A 23,166-nucleotide genomic window follows, 5' to 3' on the forward strand; every position below is an offset into this window, starting at 1 on the left:
TTTCCTGAATTATTTGGTTCCACTGGTTTTGTTTATTGAAGTCGCATTTAGAGGAAAATCTTAAATGCAAGAGTCATTCTGGAAGATTATATGATCATTTGGAAACAAATGCTTAACTGTTTTAAAGTGGCCTCAAAACGTGTCAGTAACCATTAGCCATTCCTAGAAAATGCCCTCAAAAACTCCAACAGAAACATTGGAGACCTTCAGTCTGAGAAACAAGAACTAGAGATTTAATTTGGTGAAGGCAACATATATACTGGAATATTTAGCATTTTTCCACTGCTGTTTGCACACTTTATTTGTAAGGGCACATTTATACTTCACGCTCAGAATGCGTACGCGTATCATGGCTGCCATGCATCCCCAGCGTTCATTTGACGCGTCCTCTGCGCAGGTCTTCAGAAATTAACGTGATGCATGCACGAGAAGCAGTACCAGCAAAAACTTGGGGGGCGCAGTGTGATAAAGTTGGAACATGACATCAGAGTCTCTGTTTACTATCTACATGTGACAGAAAGCCTCTGTGCGGATCCTAGTAGGTTCAATGTGCAAGCTTCGATGTTTGATGAATGGTTCGATGTGGTGAAACAAAATGCCGACATACAGATGCATTCATGGTGCTTTTATATTCAAGCGTTGCATATTCCCGATCGTAATAACACGATACATTTTAAAAGTCTTGCATACCACCTTTTGTGCCATCTTTTTTTTCCTGAGGCTTCCTCCTCACCTGACAGCAGCGGCAAACAGCAATAGATCGCCACACTGAATACATTAAATGTATGATATTCCAACTCTCTGCACATTTAGAATCCTTAGATTTATACTTGACTTCACTTTCATGATGAAATGCATTAAATATGTATGGTACATTTTACGGATAAATCATTAATTTCATTTAAATAATGAACACTGTTAATAATTACACACATGGGGGTGACATGGTGGCGGAGCGGTAGCACTGCTGTCTCGCAGGGAGTCGCCGATATTCATTTTACATGTTTTCCTCCTGGGTTTCCACAGTGTGCTCGGGTTTCCTTCCAAAGATATGCAGATTTGGTGACACTAAAATGATGCTAGTGTATGTGAGTGCTTGAATTCACCTTGCGATGAGCTGATGCCTCGTCCAGGGATTGTTTCTGCCTCGTGCCCAATGCTAGCTGGAAAGGACACATCCCTGGTTTGATGGATTTAATCATTAAACATCCTTTTTTAGAGATATTGCGGTACGGTGTCATCAGAATTTAATGGGTGTTCTAGGCAATTCACAACACAGCGAAACCGAACCTGTTCTCACCATGATAATATCTTGCACTGCCACCTGGTGGATTCCTCCTGATTTACGTAAAGTACGCGCACAAGTATAAACATTACAATGCTTACGAAGCAGGAGCGTCCACTGCAGCATGCGTTGCGTAAAATATAAACCCGGCCTAAGGGGTCATGTTTAGGTTCAATAATGGGTTTATACATAGAATTCCCTTTTTGTGAAGTCAGTTCTTGATGAAAAGTCTTGCTAACACCATAGACTGAAATCTGTTGTCAATGGAGAATGAGCTTCATCTTGAATGAATACACATACATCATAGCCAAGAAGTTAATGCTTTCATAATACATTGTTGTGTCTAACCAATGAGGTCATCACCTCTAGCTTGCTTGTCAACTTAACCAAAGCCTTTGTTTCTCCTGAAACATCATCAGATAGAGCAGACACAGAAGCCACCCCCAAACAAGCAAGTTTCCACAAAGTCTGTTCTGGCCTGTTTGCGGAATACGGCAGATCCTACTACTTTTAATCTCTAGAATGTGTTTCTGTTCAAACTCCTTAAACTATATACAGTGAAGATTAATGGGACCTCTAGCATGAAAAATGTTATATCATAGCTTATTAGACAGTTACAGTATGTCAGTGTTAAGTGTTCTGTGATCCTTGGTAGTCTCCTTCCTGGAGCTTGCTGATTTGGTCACAACTCCTGGTGTGTTGCTGGGCAAAGTTTACCTAAAAATGTTCTATTTCTGTTGTTTAGCACAGTCATAATGATGGTGTGGGGGGTAGAGGGTGACCTATTCTTATTGTTTCATTTTGCTTTTCCATTGTTGACAGTGTGAGCTTTACTACTGAATATTTTTTCTGTGAATTCCTGTTAAACTTCGATAAAACTTGGTGACAAAAACAATGTCTCCTTAATTTACTCTAGAGTTATCCTTATGTTCTTAGTTGCCTCTATGTAGTATATGCATAGAATATATGTGAGACAATTAGTTAACCATCATCAAGTAACCAGAGTTCCTTTAATTTGAAAGTATGAAAAACAAGGCTACCTTTCACACCAGCTGTTTTAAGGACACCACCAGCACACGAAAGCAAAATGCCATATCTGACTGTTTACAAAGGTAATAAAGACTTGCAATGGCATTCTCATAGTCTCAAAGATTAAAAAAGATTATAATGAGAAAGATGTGTGTTGATTTTGTTTATGCAGTGTATAATTAATTGGCTTAGCAAGCCATACCTTTAAATTTCACGCTAGATTATGTCTAATTTTTTTGTGATGTTTAAAATGTAGAACAAAAAAAAAAAAAATTAAGCACTTACTTGATATAGAAGAACATATTGCTTTAAATTTACTATCAAGTATGGACATGGACACAATACTGGTATATTCTTCCGCGATAGTACAAAAGAGTTTTAGATGCCCTTAAAATGACTGCAGATACAATTTATGCATTTAGTGAGTTTCTTACTTTAATTTACATTTGGCAAAATACAACCGCAAAAAAATGGCAGTAAATTTGTTGCCACCTCACATTTTCATAATACATCAACTATGAAGGTATTTTACTTTTTTATTTAAATAAAATTATAATTTTATGATTATAGTACATTTTAAACATACTAGGCTAAGTATATTTAGGTCCATAGCAAGTCTTTAATGTCGCACCCAGTAACAGTTTATTTAAAGGTGAAGTCTCAGAGGATGGTCATAACACTAATGTATGTTAGATAGAATAAATTTTACTAGACATGTGAAAGTTTGAATGCATGCAGTTTACAAAGTACTAGTAATTACATTAAAAAGAGGAAACATTAATGTTAAGAGTTTAATGAAAATGTGTTATGCAATCTAAATTGTGAACAAATAAAAATCATGGCCCAATGATAAGAACACCACCAGCTATTCATGACTTAACTAAATCTAGAATGGGAAGTTTAGCTTTTTTTCTTTTTTCTTTCTCTCTCTTGGCCTTGAAATGACACACATCCGTAGATCAATGATCAGTAATGAGGCAAACAATTTCAAACTCCACTGCATAGAAGGAAGGTATCCCATTATCAGTGATGTGCTCTGCTACAGTTTAAATAAATACATTTTCAACCTTGATAATAGAAGTACACGGGGCTGCTATTTCCTCTTCCAAAGCCATACCTACTACAGTTAAATAGGTTTAACTTTAACCTGACACTATACTAGTCTGAACTAGACTTCAAGAATGTATTGCAGGTTATCCTTTTTTTCGATTTTTAAATTTTCCTCAAATGATTGTGGTTGTGAACACTTGAGGGGGAGGGAATATAATGAATAAATGAGACTATAATGAAAATCTATTTAGCATGTTTTATCCATAATCTTGAAATCATTTGCTGTGTCAATATGTGTCAAAATCCACTTATGCCTCCATTTTCAAAAGTGTTTCAGAAAGTGTGAGATGAACAAGAGAACACTAAAAAAATTTACTGTTGCATGACAGAAAGTGCTTTAAATGCCTGTTGACCACATTGTATGACATAATAACAAAAGCACACAAATCATCCATTGTGAAAACTGTGACATTTGCACAGACATATAAATTGAGTTTTAACTGCAGAGATAAATCCCAAACACTGCCATAATGGAGGAGGACATACAGGCACCATGGATACAAACCGTTTCATCAAAATACTTATTAGCAGATTCAAAAACAGTTCCTACCTCTAAAATGACAGACTGAATATTTTGACATCCTTGTTCAACTATATATTTACCATTTTTGTATACTACACTGTGTGGTAATGAATTTCTGCTTTGTATTTTTTAAATTGGGGTGCTTAGTTTATTAAGCACTTTTAACTTCTGTTTATTTTCTTCAAATAATTTTTGATTTTTAAAATATCACTAAGGGAATAAATATTGAAGAAAATTCATTGGTAACATATGGCAAATAAACTTGATTGTTAACAACAGAAACCAGAGCACAAAGGTAGTTTTCAAAAACGTAATTCCTAGGAGGTACAGTATCTATCCAACATATGAGAATAGAAACACTTTCTTTAGTGTGTACTATATAGATTTTCTTAGTCAATTTATATTTCAGTAGTTTACAAATTTTGCCTGTTCTCTTCCCCATGTGCCTCGTGATGGATGTTTCTGCAATTGTCATTGAAGTTTTTTTTTTTTTTTGCTCTTTATTTCACCTTATACAATTTCTCATATTAGGAATTTCTTAGTTTTCGCATACCCCTTGGGGTCAGAGCGCAGGGTCAGCCATTGTACAGCGCCCCTGGAGCAATTGAAGGTTAAGGGCTTTGTTCAAGGGCCCAGCAGAGTAGGATCTCTTTTGGCAGTGATGGTGATTCAAACCGGCAACCTTCGGGATACCAGCACAGATCCTTAGCCTCAGAGCCACCACTCTGCCCAACTTATACCTCTTAATGCTGGAACCTTGGAGTAGGTGTTTCATCTGAATTTACAGGTCCAGCATCAGGTATTTGTTGTATTCTGCCACAATTACCTGCATTCATATATGTCATGATGCATTGCTGCTGCCAGTTGTGGGCTGGGTGTCCAAATGGCCTACAGCAGTGTTGTTAAACTCAAATCCTGGAGGGCCGCAGTGGCTGCAGGTTTTCATTTCTGCCACTTTCCTTACTAGTAACAAATTAATGCTGCTAATGCAACACAGTTCTTCTGTTTTTATTGTAACTTCTTGCTCTTTAAAAGAGTTTCTTTTTACCTCAACCAGCTCAGCATGCAAAGCAGGCAAACACATGTCCAGTGAACACAAACCCAGTTACTGGAGGGCCACCCTTTTTACTCTGACCAATTTTCTTTCTTGCTACTAATGAAACACTAATTAGGTGGCTTGCTTGTGCTCACATTCACATCATTGAACATCCAGCGCCGCCGCGAGTGGCAGCCACTCCAGCAGCTCCGTGTATGAATTTATCTTTTTACTTTTTTCTCTATTATTCTCTATTCACCGATTACTTCTACCACTTTCTTTTATGTGGAATTGCTCCCTGGACACTTTTTACTGCTTTTACTACTTGACATGGATTTTTACACACCGAGACTCGCCTATTCAAGTTGTCAACTTCAAGTGCTGAGAAGAAATGCCCGTGCAGGTGTGGTTCCCTATTTACCTGATGAGGTAAGACGATGATATCGGGGCAGCCGAGCCGGCTCTAAGATAAAAGCCAAGCAGCTTGAGAGAAAGTGGCGATATAAACCTTCGGTGCCTTCTGTGATCCTGGGAAATGTAAACTCACTACCAAATAAGATCGACGAACTAGCCGCGCTGGTGAAAAATGTCAGAACCTACAGAGAATGCAGCTTGCAGTGTTTTAGTGAAACTTGGCTAACAACTACCATCCCAGATGTTAACGTGGAGCTACCCAGGTTTAGCATAGTTAGAGCGGACAGAGATGCAAATACTAGTGGGAAAAATAAAGGAGGGGATGTTGCTCTCTATGTCAATACAAAGTGGTGCAACTCAGGACATGTAAATGTTAAAATTTCCACTTGCTGCAGGGACATCGAACTGTTGGCTGTAAGTTTGCGTCCCTATTATTTGCCCAGAGAGTTTGGACACGTGATTGTTGTTATTGTTTACATCGCCCTCGAGCAAACACAGAGATAGCGAGTGAATTCATCCATTCCGCAGGACCTACTGTATGCAAACGTTAAAGACACATACAGCGCCACCCCGCTGCCTGCACTTGGGAAAGCAGGTCATAATCTGGTTCTGCTTCAGCCTCACTACAAACCAAAAGTGAATGCGCTACCGACAACCACACAATCATTCAGAAAGTGGACCCCTGAGGCAGAGCAGGCTCTGAGAGACTGCTTTGGAACCACAGACTGGGATATACTGCTGGGGTCACATAGTGAGAACATTGAAGAGGCTGTTGACTGCACAACTGATTACATCAACTTCTGTATGGACATTGTAGTTCCAGTAAGAACAGTACGCTGCTATGATAACAACAAGCCATGGATTCCAAGTGACATCAAGGGCCTTTTGAACCAGAAGAAAAGGGCTTTTAAAGGCGGTGATCAGCATGAGCTCAAGCGCGTGCAAAAGGAACTCCGAGTCCAGCTCAGGGCGGCGAAGGAGCAGTACAGGTGAAAGCTGCCGCAGAAGTTGAAGAATAACAGCATGAAGGAAGTGAGGGATGGGATGAAGACCATCACTGGCTGCAGCTCGAAGTGGGGTGCCACCATCGAGAGAGACGGGAGAGAGCAAACCAAATGAACAAGTTCTTTAACAGGTTTGACCATCCTAATCCACTCTCAACTCGGAGTACTGCATCCTCCAACCATCCTTCTGCTGATACCAGCATAGCAGAGACATCTCCACCCACAATTACAATCACAGCAGCGCAGGTGAGCAGAGTGCTGAGGAGACTTCGTGCCAGCAAAGCAGCGGGTCCAGATGGAGTATCGCCACGACTGTTGAAGGCCTGTGCGCTGGAACTGGGGAGTCCTCTAAAGCGCATCTTCAACCTGAGCCTGGAACAGGGGAGAGTCCCGAGGCTTTGGAAAACATCTTGTTACCCCAGTCCCAAAGGTTTCACATCCTAGTGAGCTGAATGACTTCCGGCCTGTTGCTCTGACGTCACATGTGATGAAGACCATGCAGTGGCTGCTGCTTAACCGCCTGATGCCACAGGTCAGCCATGCCCTCGACCCTCTGCAGTTCACGTACCTGGAGAAGGTGGGAGCGGAGGATGCCATCATCTATATGCTACACCGATCCTTCTCCCACTTGGACAAAAGCAGTGGTGCTGTTAGAATTATGCTTTTGGACTTCTCTAGCGCCTTCAACACCATCCAACCTCTGCTCCTTAGGGACAAGCTGGCAGAGGGTGAAGACCTAAAAATACTTGGGAGTGCAGCGGGATGATAAATTGGACTGGACTTCCAATACTGATGCTCTGTATAAAGAAAGGTCAGAGCCGACTATACTTCCTTAGAAGGTTGTTGTCCTTCAACATCTGCAATAAGATGCTGCAGATGTTCTACCAGACGGTTGTGGCGAGTGCCCTCTTCTACGCGGTGGTGTGCTGAGGAGGCAGCATAAAGATGAAGGACGCCTCACGCCTGGAAAAACTTGTTAGGAAGGCAGGCTCTATTGTAGGAATGAAGCTGGACAGTTTAACATCTATGGCAGAGCGATGGGCGCTAAGCAAACTCCTGTAAATAATGGAGAATCCACTGCATCCACTGAACAGTGTCATCTCCAGGCAGAGGAGTAGCTTCAGGTGGCAGACTGCTGCCACTGTCCTGGTCCACTGACAAGACTGAGGAGATCGTTCTTCCCCCACACTATGCGACTCTTCAATTCCACACGGGGGGGTAAACGCTAACATTATTCAAAGTTATTGTCTGTTTTTACATGCATTTTTATTACTCTTTAATTTAATATTGTTTTTTTGTATCAGTATACTGCTGCTGGATTATGTGTATTTCCCCTTGGGATTAATAAAGTATCTATATATCCATTCTGCTACACCAGTCCCTTTCAAAACTGCTGATTTTCCTTTCCAAATGTTTTGTGGATCACAGCAAAATTTCCTCAGGCTTTCACTTTTTACTTTTGAAACAGTTAAGCGAAACAGATACATTAAGATGGACATATAAGTGCAGAAGCAATTAAATAAGTTGGGCATCTGTTATCTCATTTTATTTTTCATTATAGTTTAGCGATTGATTAAAGGATAAACAAATTAAGGATACAGGATGTTACAAACAAGAGAATTAAAACGTGGATAAAAGAAGTCTGTTTAATTAGCAGCACGAATGGGGCTATTAATTAAGAAAATGGCTGAGGCAAAAACCTGGGGCTACTGCACATAATTTGAATTTGTACCTAAAACTTTCTTTATTTTGTTCCACTTTGGTATTTTTTTGACTAGCACTGAAAGGGGAGGTGTACTTTATAACATTAAGTCAGAATTTAAGCTAAATTCTACTATTTTTGACTTTGCAGCCTCTTAAAACTTTACAAAAATAACAAAGAAACCAAAATTCGGTCTACACTCTGTTCTCATTTTCTGACATGTTGACTATCAGGATGGAGTTTGTGTAGAAGATTCCAGATTCATACATCATTAGGATTTGACAAACATTTGGTTTGAAATATGTCAGAATATGGAGGATGCATATATTAATATTCCATATACTTAATAGGCCAACATCTGTGATTTACTGATGTTCAGAGATAAATGGCAAATTTAATTTGTAACAAAATATTTTATTGCCTGCGAAACATGATCCAGAAAACACCTGCAAACTTGATTGGTCCTTGCTAGAAAGTCAAGCACAATAAATTGCAAGAGAACAATGGGGAAATAAAAAGGAAAAACACACAGTATATTTATGTGCACAATAAAAAGTCTGACATTTCTCTATGTGTCTGAATGGTTAAATGCTGAATTTCAGTAAACAAACAGCAAATTTAAGGAATCAGAGAAACTTGCCTGAACCAGTTGTTTGTTTAAGTGTTTTTCAAAAGGACAGTCCCATGGAGATGACCGGAGTTTATATTAAGTATAATTGACCTTCACTACCTTATTTGTTTGTCAGCAGGCTCCACACAGATGTGCTGGGGTGGAACTGTCCTCCATCGCTCTGCTTCTTTAACCATAGCTTCTGCATCCATTAATCCAAATCCATAAAGATGGCTCACTAAGGAAAAAAATACAAATAGAGAATGCAAAAAAAGGGTTTTCGCAAAAAACATGTCAAATGTCAAATTTATTTATATAGCACATTTAAAACAACATAGGAATGCTGTGGCCAAAGTTCTTTACAATAATAGAATAAAAGGAAAACATACAATTAACATGAATAACATAAATAGAAATAAAATAAATGAACATAAATAAAATAAATAATAAATAGAATTAATGTTATATAATCACAATGAGGAAACCATCAGTATTACTGAAGGTCACAGAATGCAAGTGAATAGAAATGAGTCTTTAATCTTGTTTTGAACAGTTCAATTGTAGACAACTCCTTTATGTAATGAGGTAAAGAGTTCCACAGGTGAAGAGCAGCAGCTGCAAAAGCCCTGTTCCCCTTAGTTTTACACTTAGTACGAGGGACAACAAGAGACAACTGGCCAGAAGATCTAAGTACTCTACATGGCTGGTGTAAAACACACAATTCGGATAAATAGGCAGGAGCAAGCCCATGTAAAGATTTAAAAACTAGCAGCAAGATTTTAAAATCAATTCGAAAACTGACAGGCAGCCAGTGTAAAGAAGCTAATATTGGAGAAACAGAATCAGACTTTCTTGCTCCAACCAGAAAGTGAGCGGCAGCATTCTGGACCAACTGTAACCTGCTTATCAGGGATTTGCTAATCCCAGAATACAGCGAGTTGCAGTAATCAAGGCGAGAAAAGATAAAAGCATGAGTAGCTTTCTCAAGATTCCTAGAAGATAAAAAACGCTCGATCTTACGTAATAGACGAAGCTGGAAAAAGCAACTCTTGACTACAGAATTAATCTGTTTCTCATAAGAGAGGTTACTGTCAAAGATAACACCAAGATTGCGGACTTGAGGTTTGCAAAAGACAGAGAAAGAGCAGAGAAGTCCAAGACCAATTTAGGCTTTAGCGGATGGACCCACTATAAGCACCTCCATTTTATTTTGATTCAGATCAAGAAAATTATTAGCCATCCAGGATCTTTGTTCAGAAAGACAGTTGTGCAGTTGATTTATTGCACAGTCGCAGACGGGAATATAAACCTGTGTATCATCAGCATAGCAGTGAAAAGAAATGTTAAATTTCCTAAAAATAGCTCCAATAGGGTGAAGGTATATAGAGAATAAAATAGGACCCATAAATTCATCCCTGAGGAACACCACATTTAAGGGGAGCAGTAGACGAAAATGAAGAATTTAAAGTCATTGAAAAGTGTCTACCAGTTAGATATGACTTAAACCAGTTAAGAGCAGCCCCTTTAAGCCCAACAAGATGTCAAGCCGCAAAAGCAATATCTCATGGTCAATACTGTCAAAGGTAGTGGACAGGTCAAGGAGGACAAAGACAGGGACTGCAGCGCCACCTGAGTCAGTAATAATAGAGATGTCATTGAATACTTTAAGGAGGGCCGTCTCAACACCATGATAACACCTAAAGCCAGATTGGTAGATCTCAAATACATTATTGGAGTTAAGGTGATCAACCAATTGATTATAAATAATTCTTTCTAATATTTTACCCAGAAATGGCAATTGGGAAATTGGGCGAAAACTGGCTAAAACTCCAGGATCTAATTCTACCTTTTTTAGACTGGGAAGTACCGTAGCATGTTTAAAAAATGAGGAAACTACTCCCTCACTAATAGAACCATTGATAATGGCTAGTAAAGATGGACCCAATACATCAAAGGCTTCCACTGGTACAATATCAAGAGGACTGAGAGCTGGTTTAAGGGTGTCAATAGTTCTTTTTAACTGTGAAAGTGAGACAAGATCAAAAGATTTCAAGACAATACCATGATTAACAGTAGGAGGTTCATAGCCAGTTGGAACAATACCACAGCAAATTTTATAAATTTTACAAGAATGAAAGAAACTGCTCACATGAAAGAACAGTGCTATTTAATCCCATCACAGAATGAGGGTGAACGGCCACATTAATTGAATTAAATAAGACACTAGGATTCTTAGAATGACGGGATGCTAAATCAGTGAACAAATCATGTTTAGCTTTCTTAACTGTAATCTGGAAGTTGAATAGAGAATAGTTGAAAAATCTGTTTAGAAACAATCAGTCCACCTTTTTTCCAACACCATTCCGCAGTTCGACAGGCGCAGGTTTCATTTAGCCTGGGAGCAGGTTTTCACTTATTACAGCATATCTTGAGCCGAGCAATTGAGTCTAAAACCGTTTTACAAAAAGAATTAAATTCTAAGACAGAATTATTGATACCATATTATTGGACATGCACATCAAGACTAGAGAATATGGTTTTAAAATCTAATATAATAGACAAAGGGATGTAGGGACATCTACAGTAATATTCAAATCCATCATTATAGAATAGTGATCAGTAAAAGAAACATTGCATAAATTCAATATTATTAACTGAAATATCACGTGTAAAAACGAGATCAAGGGTGTGACCTAGAAAGTGATTTGGCATATTAATATGCTGGATAAAATCAAATGAGTCCAATAGTGATAAATAGTCATTAACCAAAGGTTTCAATTGACAACATGAATGATCCTCCGTGAGAACCCTAAACCAAAGAGGACTGTTTCATTTATGTTAGGTAGAATGCCCAGAGGGGACTAGGCGGTCTCATGGTCTGGAATCCCTACAGATTTTATTTTTTTTCTCCAGCCGTCTGGAGTTTTTTGTTTTTTCTGTCCCCCCGGCCATTGGACCTTACTCTTATTTGATGTTAATTAATGTTGATTTATTTTGTTTTTCTTATTGTGTCTTTTATTTTTCTATTCTTTATTATGTAAAGCACTTTGAGCTACTGTTTGTATGAAAATGTGCTATATAAATAAATGATGTTGTTGTTTTTAACGTGAATGTTAAAATCACCAACAATAAATACTTTGTCATGGGAGAGGGCGATATCAGCCAGGAGATCAGAGAATTCAGAAATGAAGATATCATTAATTACAGGAGGTCTATAAACCACAGCAAACAACAAAGAAGGGGAGCTGAAAAGGATTTACAGCTGTAATAAAGTTTCATCCAAATATTCATCCAGAAAGTCTTAACTTTGAGAAATAAGATTAAAAAAAAGATAATCTGCAGTTAATTTATAATCTGCCACATTAACAGGAAAAATACATTGACATTCTGCAAAAAAATAAAATAAATAAAATTTGAAAATATATGAGTAGTACACAGATCTAAATATGAAAATGCCTGAAAAATATAAAATTACAATATAAAAAGTCATATAAAATAAAAATAAACATGTAAGGATTAGACACACTGTTATTCAGAAAGACTGGTGAACTTTTTTTTACTATGTAGTTTAGTAAAAATATACAACCATACATTAAAAATAATGCAAACTCAACCAAAACATACACCAACTCCAGTTAGAAGAAATGTGGCATCCCTAACTGTGCCATACTTTCCCAAAACTTTGTTTAGAATTCTTGGTACAATTAAATTAACCTTATTTATCTTAGTTGCACTTTTGCTTCAACACTGATTAAAAAACACAGAACGACAGGTTACTATCCTTGTGCAAGCACGTACAATAGGTTCAGTTACGCTTGTCGGTGAATGGTGAATGGTAGACTTAGAAAAGTTTTCCAAAATATTGGGACGCATCATCAGTAGTGTTCCTCTGGCTCATGGGGTGTTTCAGCCTTTCACACTATACACCATCACCAGAGCTATAGTGTAATCAGCCCTAAGCTTGCGTCCCACTCCCAGTTAGTCATGAGAGTCGCTTTAGTGCCAAATGACTGACATATCATGAACCTATGTATGGCAGCCTAAGTTTGTTAATTGGGGGCCCGAAAGGGGATATTCCACTTCATCCAAAGCAACTGGCTACTTCTCTCCGCTGCCTCTGATGCAGCTTTGATGGCTGCGTGCTGGCTCTGGCCCCTAATTCCTAGGTCTCTAAGCAGTTTGACGGTAGATGTTGCCACAAATCCTCTGCATCCAACTTCCACTGGGCAAACCTCCAAGGTCCTGCCGCGATGTTGCGCTTCAGCAGCCAACTCAGCATAGCGCAGATATTTCCGCTCATATGCTTCATCCACGGAATTCTCCCAGGGTACGGTGAGCTCGATAATAAGGAAGGGGACCAGCGCACCATGTCAGGTCTCAAGGTAGTAGAGGTAATCTCCGGAGGAAAATTTCAAGCAAAATTGACCGAGGTTGTAGTTTGAAGCCACATTATGAATTAATAAACCAAACATAGAAAGTTAATAAAAGTGATTTAGTTATGCAAAACAAATAAGACTAAAGCAGAAAAGACAATAAGGCATGTTGCCAAATTACCTTAATTACATCAACAGAACAAAATCTTTACTGTTACATTTGCACTAGTACAGGAACATTTCTTAGCGCACAAATGCTCCAAGAAGAACTGTGACAGCACACACAATAGTTATGACACCTATGATTTGCTCTTTAGGGCTTGCGATATTATAATAAACTCATAATCAGTCCCAAAAGTATCACACCCTAGTGAGCTGAATGACTTCCAGCCTGTTGCTCTGATGTCACATGTGATGAAGACCATGGAGCGGCTACTGCTTCACCACCTGAGGCCACAGGTCCGCCGCGCCCTCGACCCTCTGCAGTTCGCATACCAGGAGAAGGTGGGGGTGGAGGATGCCATCATCTATATGCTACACTGATCCCTCTCCCACTTGGCCAGAGGCAGTGGTGCTATAAGAATTATGTTTTTGGACTTCTCTAGGGCCTTCAACACCATCCAACCTCTGCTCCTTAGGGACAAGCTGACAGAGATGGGAGTAGATTCACACTTGGTGACATGGATCATGGACTATCTTACAGACAGTCCTCAGTATGTGTGTCTCAGGAACTGCAGGTCTGAGATTGTGGTTAGCAACACAGGAGCACCGCAGGGGACTGTACTTTCGCTGGTCCTGTTCAGCCTATATACTGTACATCAGACTTCCAATACAACTTGGAGTCCTGCCACGTGCAAAAGTTCGCTGACGACACTGTTATTGTGGGCTGCATCAGGAGTGGGCAGGAGGAGGAGTATAGGAAGCTAATCAAGGATTTTGTTAAATGGTGTGACTCAAACCACTTACACCTGAACACCAGCACGACCAAGGAACTGGTGGTGAATTTTAGGAGGCTCAGGCCCCTCATGGACCCTGTGATCATCAGAGGAGACTGTGTGCAGAGGGTACAGACCTATAAATACCTGGGAGTGCAGCTGGATGATAAATTGGACTGGACTGCCAATACTAATGCTCTGTATAAGAAAGGTCAGAGCTGACTATACTTCCTTAGAAGGTTGGCGTACTTCAACATCTGCAATAACATGCTGCAGATGTTCTACTAGACGATTGTGACAAGTGCCCTCTTCTACGCGATGGTGTGCTGGGGAGGCAGCATAAAGAAGGACGACGTCTCAAGTGTGGACAAACTGGTGAGGAAGGCAGGCTCTAATGTAGGCACGGTGCTGGACAGGTTGACATCCGTGGCAGAGCGACGGGCACTGAGCAGGCTCCTGACAATCATGGAGAATCCACTGCATCCACTGAACAGTGTCATCTCAAGGCAGAGGAGCAGCTAAAGCGACAGACTGCTGTCACTGTCCTGCTCCATTGACAGACTGAGGAGATCGTTCCTCCCCCACATTATGCGACTCTTCAATTCCACCCTTTGGGGTGGTAAACGTTAACATTATTCAAAGTTATTGTCTGTTTTTACCTGCATTTTTATCACTCTTTAATTTAATATTGTTTTTTGTATCAGTATGCTGCTGCTGGATTATGTGAATTTCCTCTTGGGATTAATAAAGTATCTATCTAATATAAATGCTAGCAGAACATAAAGCACTAACTACACATATGGTATGTGTAAAAATAATTCATGTTTAAGATGGAGGCATGAATGCTATTTATGTCTTTTACATATACTGTCTAACTTTATATACTGTCTAACTGACAAAAATGCATGTGCCAATTATTAAAGCTTGCTTATATTTTTAAAGAAAGCAAGCTTGCATGCCCTTTGATCTAACTGGGAGTCTTAATACTTCATCATGCCTGGTACCAAACGTTATGAAATAAATGGCTCGATTTAATTTGTGGATGAATGGCAGAAGGATGCATCTTAATATGAAGTTGGTTAAAACAGATTTACAAGTTTAATACTTTCAGTGGAGATTCATTCAATGGACAGATATAAATGATGGACTAGGAAATAAAGGCTAACCCAAAGTCACATTATCTAATTAGTGGCCATGGGGTATGTCAGATTTGCCGATTGCGGTTTCTGATCTTGCTGCTGGACCATGTCAGTTTACACAACTGAACATTGCTAGGCATGTCACATTTAGTAACTTTGTGCCTACAGCTCCGTACAGTTGTGCTCTCCCCTTTTTCTGACAGCCAAAAGCAAACTGACACAGTTGGTGCTGAACGGAGAGTTAACAGGTACAGTGAATTCAGCCGCAATCTTAGCCTTTTTTCATTCTTTTTTGAAAACTATGATGGCATGAAATGTATAAGACATTAGACAGACGAGCATCTTATGTTTGTAAGGTCCAAAACACCAGCATTCCTTATTCCTGTTGTTATATTATATGCACTGTGCTTCTAGATTAGCATTCATTGGTTGTCAAAAATCAAACTTGTTTATTGGAGCAAGTCATGGAGAGGTTGGAGTTGCTGGGTATGTCACATTTGATGACAGTTTCAGAGGCATACATTGCAGAATGCCTTCAACTCATTAAGGGCGAGATTGAAAATTGCTGATAAAGTGGTAAAGTCATGAAATGTGACATGGTCTTTATTGAAAGGCTTGAGGTGAAGGAATAGCTGTGGTGGGAGGCAGGTTAAACATCAAAAAGAAAAGTAATACCGATGGACAAATTTGAAAGCAAAACAAACCGTTAAAAAAAAAAAGGCAAACATTCCTGGTTATTTGAAGATCATTGCCCAAAAACAGAGACAATGACAGAGGATTTTTGTACGTCTCTCCAAAACACTGGAATTGCTATGGTGGCATCTTAAATACCCTCATGTCTTCATCACTAATAATGAACACTGTTATTAAAAAGAATATGGTCACTGCCATGAAATTCAAGCCCAAAAAAATGGCACACAAAAACAAATTGATATATAAATCTAAAAAACAAAGCGAGACTATTAGGTCCATCCAGCTTGTTTATTTAGCTAATAGCTGTCCCAATATCTCACCCAGATACTTCTTAAAGTTTGTCAAGGTTTCTTTGTCAGCTATATGACTCAGTAGTTTGTTCCAGACTTCCACAAAACTTTGCATGAAGAAATGCTTTCTTGTTTCAGTCCTAAATGCACTTCCCCTTAATTTCCACTGTTGTCCTTGAGTATGTGATTCAGTGTTAAGTTCAAAAAATTCTGCTAGATCTACTTTATCAATGCCTTTAAGAATTTTAAAGACCTGGATTAGGTCTCCATGTAATCTCCTCTGCTAAACAGGTATACTGTAATTCTCTGAGTCTATCAGAGTACAACATGCATTTAAGTCCTGGAATTCACTTGGTTGCTCTGCTCCGCACAGCTTCAAGTGCTGCTATGTCTTTCTTATACCTCAGTGACCAGAACTGCACCAAATACTCCAGATACAGTCTCACTAGTGCATTATAGAGTATGAGAAGAACATCTTTTATATTTATATTCAACAGTCTGTCTGATATAACCGAAGATTTTACTAGCTTTTTAATTGCATCTGTTCACTGCTTAGACACTGAAAATGTACAGTTAATTTCATTGAGGTTGCTTCCTGTAGGTCAGTGTCCCCCATCTTGTATTCTTTTGCAATTGTGTAGCATTTTGCACTTTTTTTTACATTAAACTGCATTTTCCAAAAGTTCAACCAGTTTTGTACTTGTCCAAGTCTTTTTTTAAATTGTTTCTGCTGCCTCCCCAGTGTCTAGCATTGCTCAGATTTTGGTGTCAGCCTGTGAATTTCACAGGTTTAACAACTAAACTGGATTCAATGTCATTACTATTAATTAGAAAAGTAACAGTCCAAGTAATGAGCCTTGGCAGACTGCAATGTTGACCTCACTCAATATGGAACATTCTCTTCTCATCCATATTCTTTGTCTCCAGACAGTTAACTTGAGATCCAGTTTTGTAGGTTACCTCTGATGCTTGCAGCCTCCAGCTTTAAAATTAATCTCTGGTATGGGGCCGTATTAAAGGCTTTTGAAAGTCTAAGTAAATTATGTTATTATACTTTGCTTTTGTAAAGTATTACAGCTGTCTTTTCAAAAAAATCTAAAAGATGTGTCTGGCAGGATCTTACTATCATTACCCATGTTATTAGCCATTTTATTTTCATACAGGTACTTTTCTAATTTATTTCTTATTATAGTTTCCATAATTGTGTATAGCACAGAACACAAATTTATTGTTCTGCAATTTCCGGTATCCATTTTGTCTTCTTTCTTGAAGACTGAGTTCACATTTTCAGTTTTCTCAGCCTTCTTGTACTTCTCCTTTTTCTGCAGACTGCTCAAATATGCCTAATCAGGGTTTATGGATAAGGTCTTTAATTTCTTTCAGTACAATTGATAAAATCCCATCAGGTCCCAGGGCTTATTAGTCATCAACCTATTGAAGGCTTGAAGCACATTTGACTCTACTGTTTTAAAATATTTGAATTAGGAGCCTGTTTTGACTTCTACATGGGGCATTTCCTTGTTTCTTCCCTTTACAAGCACTTGGGTAAAATATTTATTCAGTTTGTTTGCTATTTCTGTGTCCCAGAATTTTTAAATTCTCTTATTTATTTTATTCTTATTTATTTTACTAGAGTAGTTCCTATTTTCACACAGTTTTCAATGGGATCTCAGATAACAATCCACACATGGTATCTGTTGCAGGTGACAGACTTCAAAACCATTTTTCTATGGGATACATCTGAAAAAAATGAGCTAAATCCAATTCAATATGCCCAAAACTAAGAATTATAAAGACCAAAGCAATATGAACACATCAAGCTGGATCACCCCGAATGCTCGGTTGTTGCTGTCTAGAGATAAATGCGGACTTGATATACTGCAATGACTCTGAGCATGTGCTGGCCCTCCTGTGAACTGCTCCAGCTGCAGGGCATGTTTGTCTCTGCCTGCCTCCATCACCCTTCTCGACATGTTGCATTAGCAGTTTGTTTAACAACTGGTGTGTAAATGGTTCATAGACACTAATGAACAAAATGACAATCTTTATCAACAAAGACAGATTTGCTCTTTTTTGACTTTCTAGCTAGAAGTTGATAAAGGTTCACACATGCGCAAGTTTTCTAATGAAAATGTAAGCAAATGAAAGACAGCCAACATATTATCATTTTGGAGAGAAGGTAATACTTTTTAATAAATACTGCCCATGAAAACCATGCACACACATAGAATCTCTCTTGCCCATCTTCTGAATGCTCCTTCAGGCTGCAAGCTTTGAGCAAGCTTAGCTTATGGACCTTTTCCTTTATGGTGCAGTAAAGAAAAACTGACTGATGTGTTGAGAACTATTATATACAAATGCTTTGAAGCAGTACAGGTGCATTCACAAATGGAGGAGGATAAAGCCCAGAAAATCTCTTGTTGTCTCTGCTTAACATTGAACGTCAGCTTCTTCTGCCGACACCAAATAAAGATTTTATTATAATAAATAAATAAATAACAGTAACATAACTGAAGAACAGAGAATAAAACTGATCAAATGAGAATTATGTAAAGCCTCTCGGTAAAATAAATAAATAAATAAATAATAATAAAATAAAAAAACAAGGCCAACACATTACATGACTTGTTCCTGTTGAACCTCAACATGTTCTTTTAGCATATTAAATTCATTCACTCAAATAGGTTTACCTGACCTTCAAGGAACAATTTCTCAAATAAAAAATTCTACGTGTGTCTTTGACCTAGAATAAAGATAGCTCCATTGTGCTAATTGATAGTATATTTTACATAGCTAACTCATCGTTTAATAAGGGGGTCTTTCCCAGTTTGTCTAAAGGCTGCAATAATTAAACACATACTTAAGAAAAATAACAGACTATGACAACTTTATAACCTACTTTTTAAGTAAAATTCCACAAAAGCAGAATATCAAAAATTAAAAGACTATTTATACAAACATTGCATTCTTTATAAGTTTCAGACATGTTTTAGAACAAATCACAGTACAGAAACTGCACTGGTTAAAGTAGTAACTCCAGTAGAAAATGACATGTGGCTTAATGAGGACAGAAGCCATGTATCTGTTCTTGTTCTCTTAGACCAGAGTAGAGCATTCAGCATCATAGACTACAGTATTCTTGTCATTCACCTTAGTCAAATGGTGGGTCTGCTTGCAGTGTCTTAAATTGGTTTAAATCTTATTTAACAGGTAGAAAATTTGTCAATTGTGTTGACTACAGTTCAAGGGTCCATGGCATTGTATACAGTGTGCTACATGGATCTATTCCAGACCACGCTGTTATTTTCAATCTGTTGTGACGATGTGGGTTCTGGCTCCACACTCCCTTTGATGTTGGAAGCACTTGAACCCAACACCGTCGATAATGAAACCGAGTGAGCCAGTCAATGGAGGCAAATTGAGCATCTGAGCAAGGGGATGGTTGAAAGTACAAAAGTGCTTTTATTAAAACAGTCAACAAAAACAGTGTTCCATAAATAAATAGTGCAGTCCATTCAAAGTTCATTAAATAAATAATCCATAAAATGAAAACGAGGAGTCAAACCAATAAATAGAAAAAACAATCCTTAAAATCGAAGGTTAAAATCTTCTTGTGGAAGCAGTCTTTAAAAACAACAACAAACAAATCCGGTGTTCTTTTGTTAGCGTCTCACCTGCTAATCCCGTTTGGGCATCGCAGCAGGCAAGACGCTCTCTACAGCTGCCCTCCTCAAACACACGCATGAGACTGGAGACCTCCCGAACCCTGGCTTCGGTATGGCACTCATCCCAGTCTCGGAGAACTTGGCTTCCAACCAACGGCCAGGTCGCCCACGCTGGGGATTCCAGCACCAAGTCTCCGACTTCCGCTGCCTTCCATGGCCTTCATGCGCCAGTCGCCTTCCCTGGTCACTCCCGCTACCTGATCGCTCAGCGGGAGCGACATCAACACAAACGCCTGGGTGTCGGCCTAACACCCAGCTTCCACGCAGCTGCCCACGAGCGCTCGATCGCGCTCACCACACGCTCCGCGTGTCCGTCTCTCTCCTGCACCGCTTGCTTCCACGCTCCCTGTAACCTCCTTTCTCTCCAATCGATTCTCCCTCTCACCCCGAACGTTTCTTTCTTCCCGAACGTTTCTTTCTTTTTTCCCCTAAAACCGACTCGCGCTTCTTTTTAAAATGACGAGGGCCACAGCAGCTGCAGCATTAGCCGCGGGACAATCATGAATGTGGGCAGTTCCTCACCTGTGCACTAGGTGAGAAACGCCCACACCCTACGGATCGCCCCACGCCCACTATGGCTAACGTCCCCTCGCTAAGCCGCGAGCACAATGATTATTTATTTAAAAATCAATGGCCTTTTCTCCACGAGCTGTGGACCCATAACACCACATTTGTATGCTCCCATTAGGGCAGATTATATTGAAACATATATTGAACTACCATGGTCATGCAGATGACAAGCACTTATGCTTACCTCAGGCAACTCATGACCCTGATGCACTGGGCTCTCTAATTCAATGTCCTACTTATTTTCCTAAATGAGTAGCAATTTCCTCAAGCTAAATTAAGAAAAAACGGAAATCTTGGTTGTTGGTAAAAATGGAAATAATGACAGTACTTGAAGCAAACTTGATCCCTAAACAATTTATGTGTAATCATTGAGTCTGATCTAAACTTTCAATTGCATTTTAACAGGACTGCATTGTTCCATTTTAGGAACACTGCAAAAGATCAAGACACTGAGAAATTAATTCATGGTTTTGTTTTTAGTCAAAGGAGGACATCAATTGATTGCACTTATTGCAGAATGCAGCATCAATTAACTAGAAAAACAGAACATCTCTCCAGCTTCAACATTGTTACATTGGATATCTGTGCCCTTTAGAACTGACTTTAAAATACTACTAAAGGTATATAATCTCATTCACACATTTTGGAATGCCTGCCCACCCTACATCCTAAGTTGTAACCGTAGATCTTCTAATAGTGGTCTGCTTATTATTCCAAGAGCAAAGCATAAAATAACTGGTGATGCAGCCCTTGGCTCTTATGTACCAAAAAATAGAGATATGCAAGCTAACACTATGTATATTTTTAAAAGACTACTAAAAGTCCTGCTGTTTTTAATTGCATTTTGTGCAATTGCTTTTTAGTTTTACTGTTAATAAATTACATATGCATTGAAATAAAATACTCTTCAATTAATTTGCAATCTTTATTAATCTTATTTTCCTGTTCTGGTTCTTCTATGGTGGTGCAAGATGTTGTTTCAGTATATTGAAAACATGACAAAAGCCTCGCAAGCTACACTACTTAAAAAGGTACATTTAACCATAATATAGAGATCAGGAGACTGCAGAACTTGTCAGCGCTGCACACACATTCATAATTGGTTATAAATAAAATTAAAATGTAACATTAAATTATATTTAGCCAAGGGATATAAATTATAACTTGGCACTGAATTCCATCCTTAAAAAAAAAAGACTGGAATGTGTTGATTATTGTTTTGTGTTAGTTAGCAGCCCAGCTATTGTTTTTGGCAAGAAAAGGGAGCAAAACCATACAGAGAGTGCAGCGAAAAGAGAAAGCAGACAGATAGGCAGCAGGGTATTGTATGTGCAACACCACTGGGGAAAAAGAAAAAATATCCACGGCCTCCAGTAAAGGAAACAGCTGATACAGTACAGATTTGCATTATGTGATTTTTATTAAATTAACAACAGTTGTAGAAAAGCACACCTATGTGACTGTGCATTTTCCTGTTTATTGCCTATTTAACACTTTTTACAAAGCTTGAATTGCAATCAATACACTCTTTTTTTTGTTTTCAATGAAAATGTGCAAACACATGCACAACTACATACTGTGTGTGTGTGTATATATATATATATATATATATATAAAGACACTGTAGATATCCAAATATTACATACCTTTATTGAAATTTCAGCTTTTTTTGAAGACAAATCATGTCAAATCTAATTAACCTTTAATTAAGATCATGCAACTGACACTACAGGGAGAATAACTCGATTATTATTGAAAATTGATTAATACTATAAAAATATCTTGCTTGCATACATGTGTTAACTTTTAACTATTACTCTGTGGAAGCACCTTTTCTTTCTTTTTAATACAATAAGTTAACCCTGGATATAACCATTTCATTCCACTTTTTTTTTTTTTTTTAAAAGAAGAGTTTATGTTTATACTAGCTAATCTCAAACCTTAAATCAATGTGTCACAGCCTATCAGGAGGCACTGTCACCAAACATATAGAAAGTAATTTTTGAAGAAGACATAAGTGGTGAAACTAAAAACACAGTCAATAAGTTTTCACTCACAGCAGCTTATGGGCAGTACTAATGAAAGATACAGCGAGTAATGTGCTACTAAAATAATGAAACTGTTGAAAGATGAAATGAGTAGTATATCAGACAAAAAATCTTGCGATGGGACATACAGCTAACAGCATTGGTGAGAAGCTAACTGCTACCGTTTAGACATATGGATACACACAAAATGGCTGTAAGAATTCATGATTACTTGCAAAACATTGTGGTCTCTAATTTAACTATTTCTGTGAAATAAGACTTGTCAGCCAGTTTTGTTCATACACTCCAAGTCACTGTCAATGAGGAATTAAACAATTATATTATTATCTTAATCTTGGAGAGAGGCTACTTGACAATTCCCCGACCATTGTTACCATCAGGGAGAGTATTCTTAACTTCAGGCCTGATAGTTAACTTGCTGTGTATATAATAAACCCCGGAGTATGTCATTATGTTCCTATTCCTAAAGAAAAATTATCTTTCTGTAATGTAAACAGGTATCTTGTGACACTTTTAAGTTAATATTGAAACTAATTTGCAAAAGCCTAATGTATAAATAAAATCAACAGGGGGAATATTTTTAAATTATTTTCGGTGTTATTACGTTTAATATAAATATGTAAATACAAAAACGTCAACATAAATACAGTGTGAAAATTATGTCTAGTGTCCACTGCTTT

The 23,166-nt window shown here is 38.3% G+C and overlaps 1 protein-coding gene across 3 annotated transcripts in view; it reads right to left on the minus strand.

Moving 5' to 3' along the window:
* pcsk5b (proprotein convertase subtilisin/kexin type 5b) overlaps positions 1–23,166 on the minus strand; it is a 320,287-nt gene that overhangs the window by 52,965 nt on the left and 244,156 nt on the right. For all 3 annotated transcript variants that reach the window (XM_039750693.1, XM_039750694.1, XM_039750692.1), the window contains exon 11: positions 8,834–8,951. In XM_039750693.1, the coding sequence (XP_039606627.1) occupies positions 8,834–8,951 (118 nt within the window). The remainder of the gene's footprint in view (positions 1–8,833; positions 8,952–23,166) is intronic.

The sequence above is a fragment of the Polypterus senegalus genome, chromosome 4, assembly GCF_016835505.1.
Source record: "Polypterus senegalus isolate Bchr_013 chromosome 4, ASM1683550v1, whole genome shotgun sequence".
NCBI lineage: Eukaryota > Metazoa > Chordata > Cladistia > Polypteriformes > Polypteridae > Polypterus > Polypterus senegalus.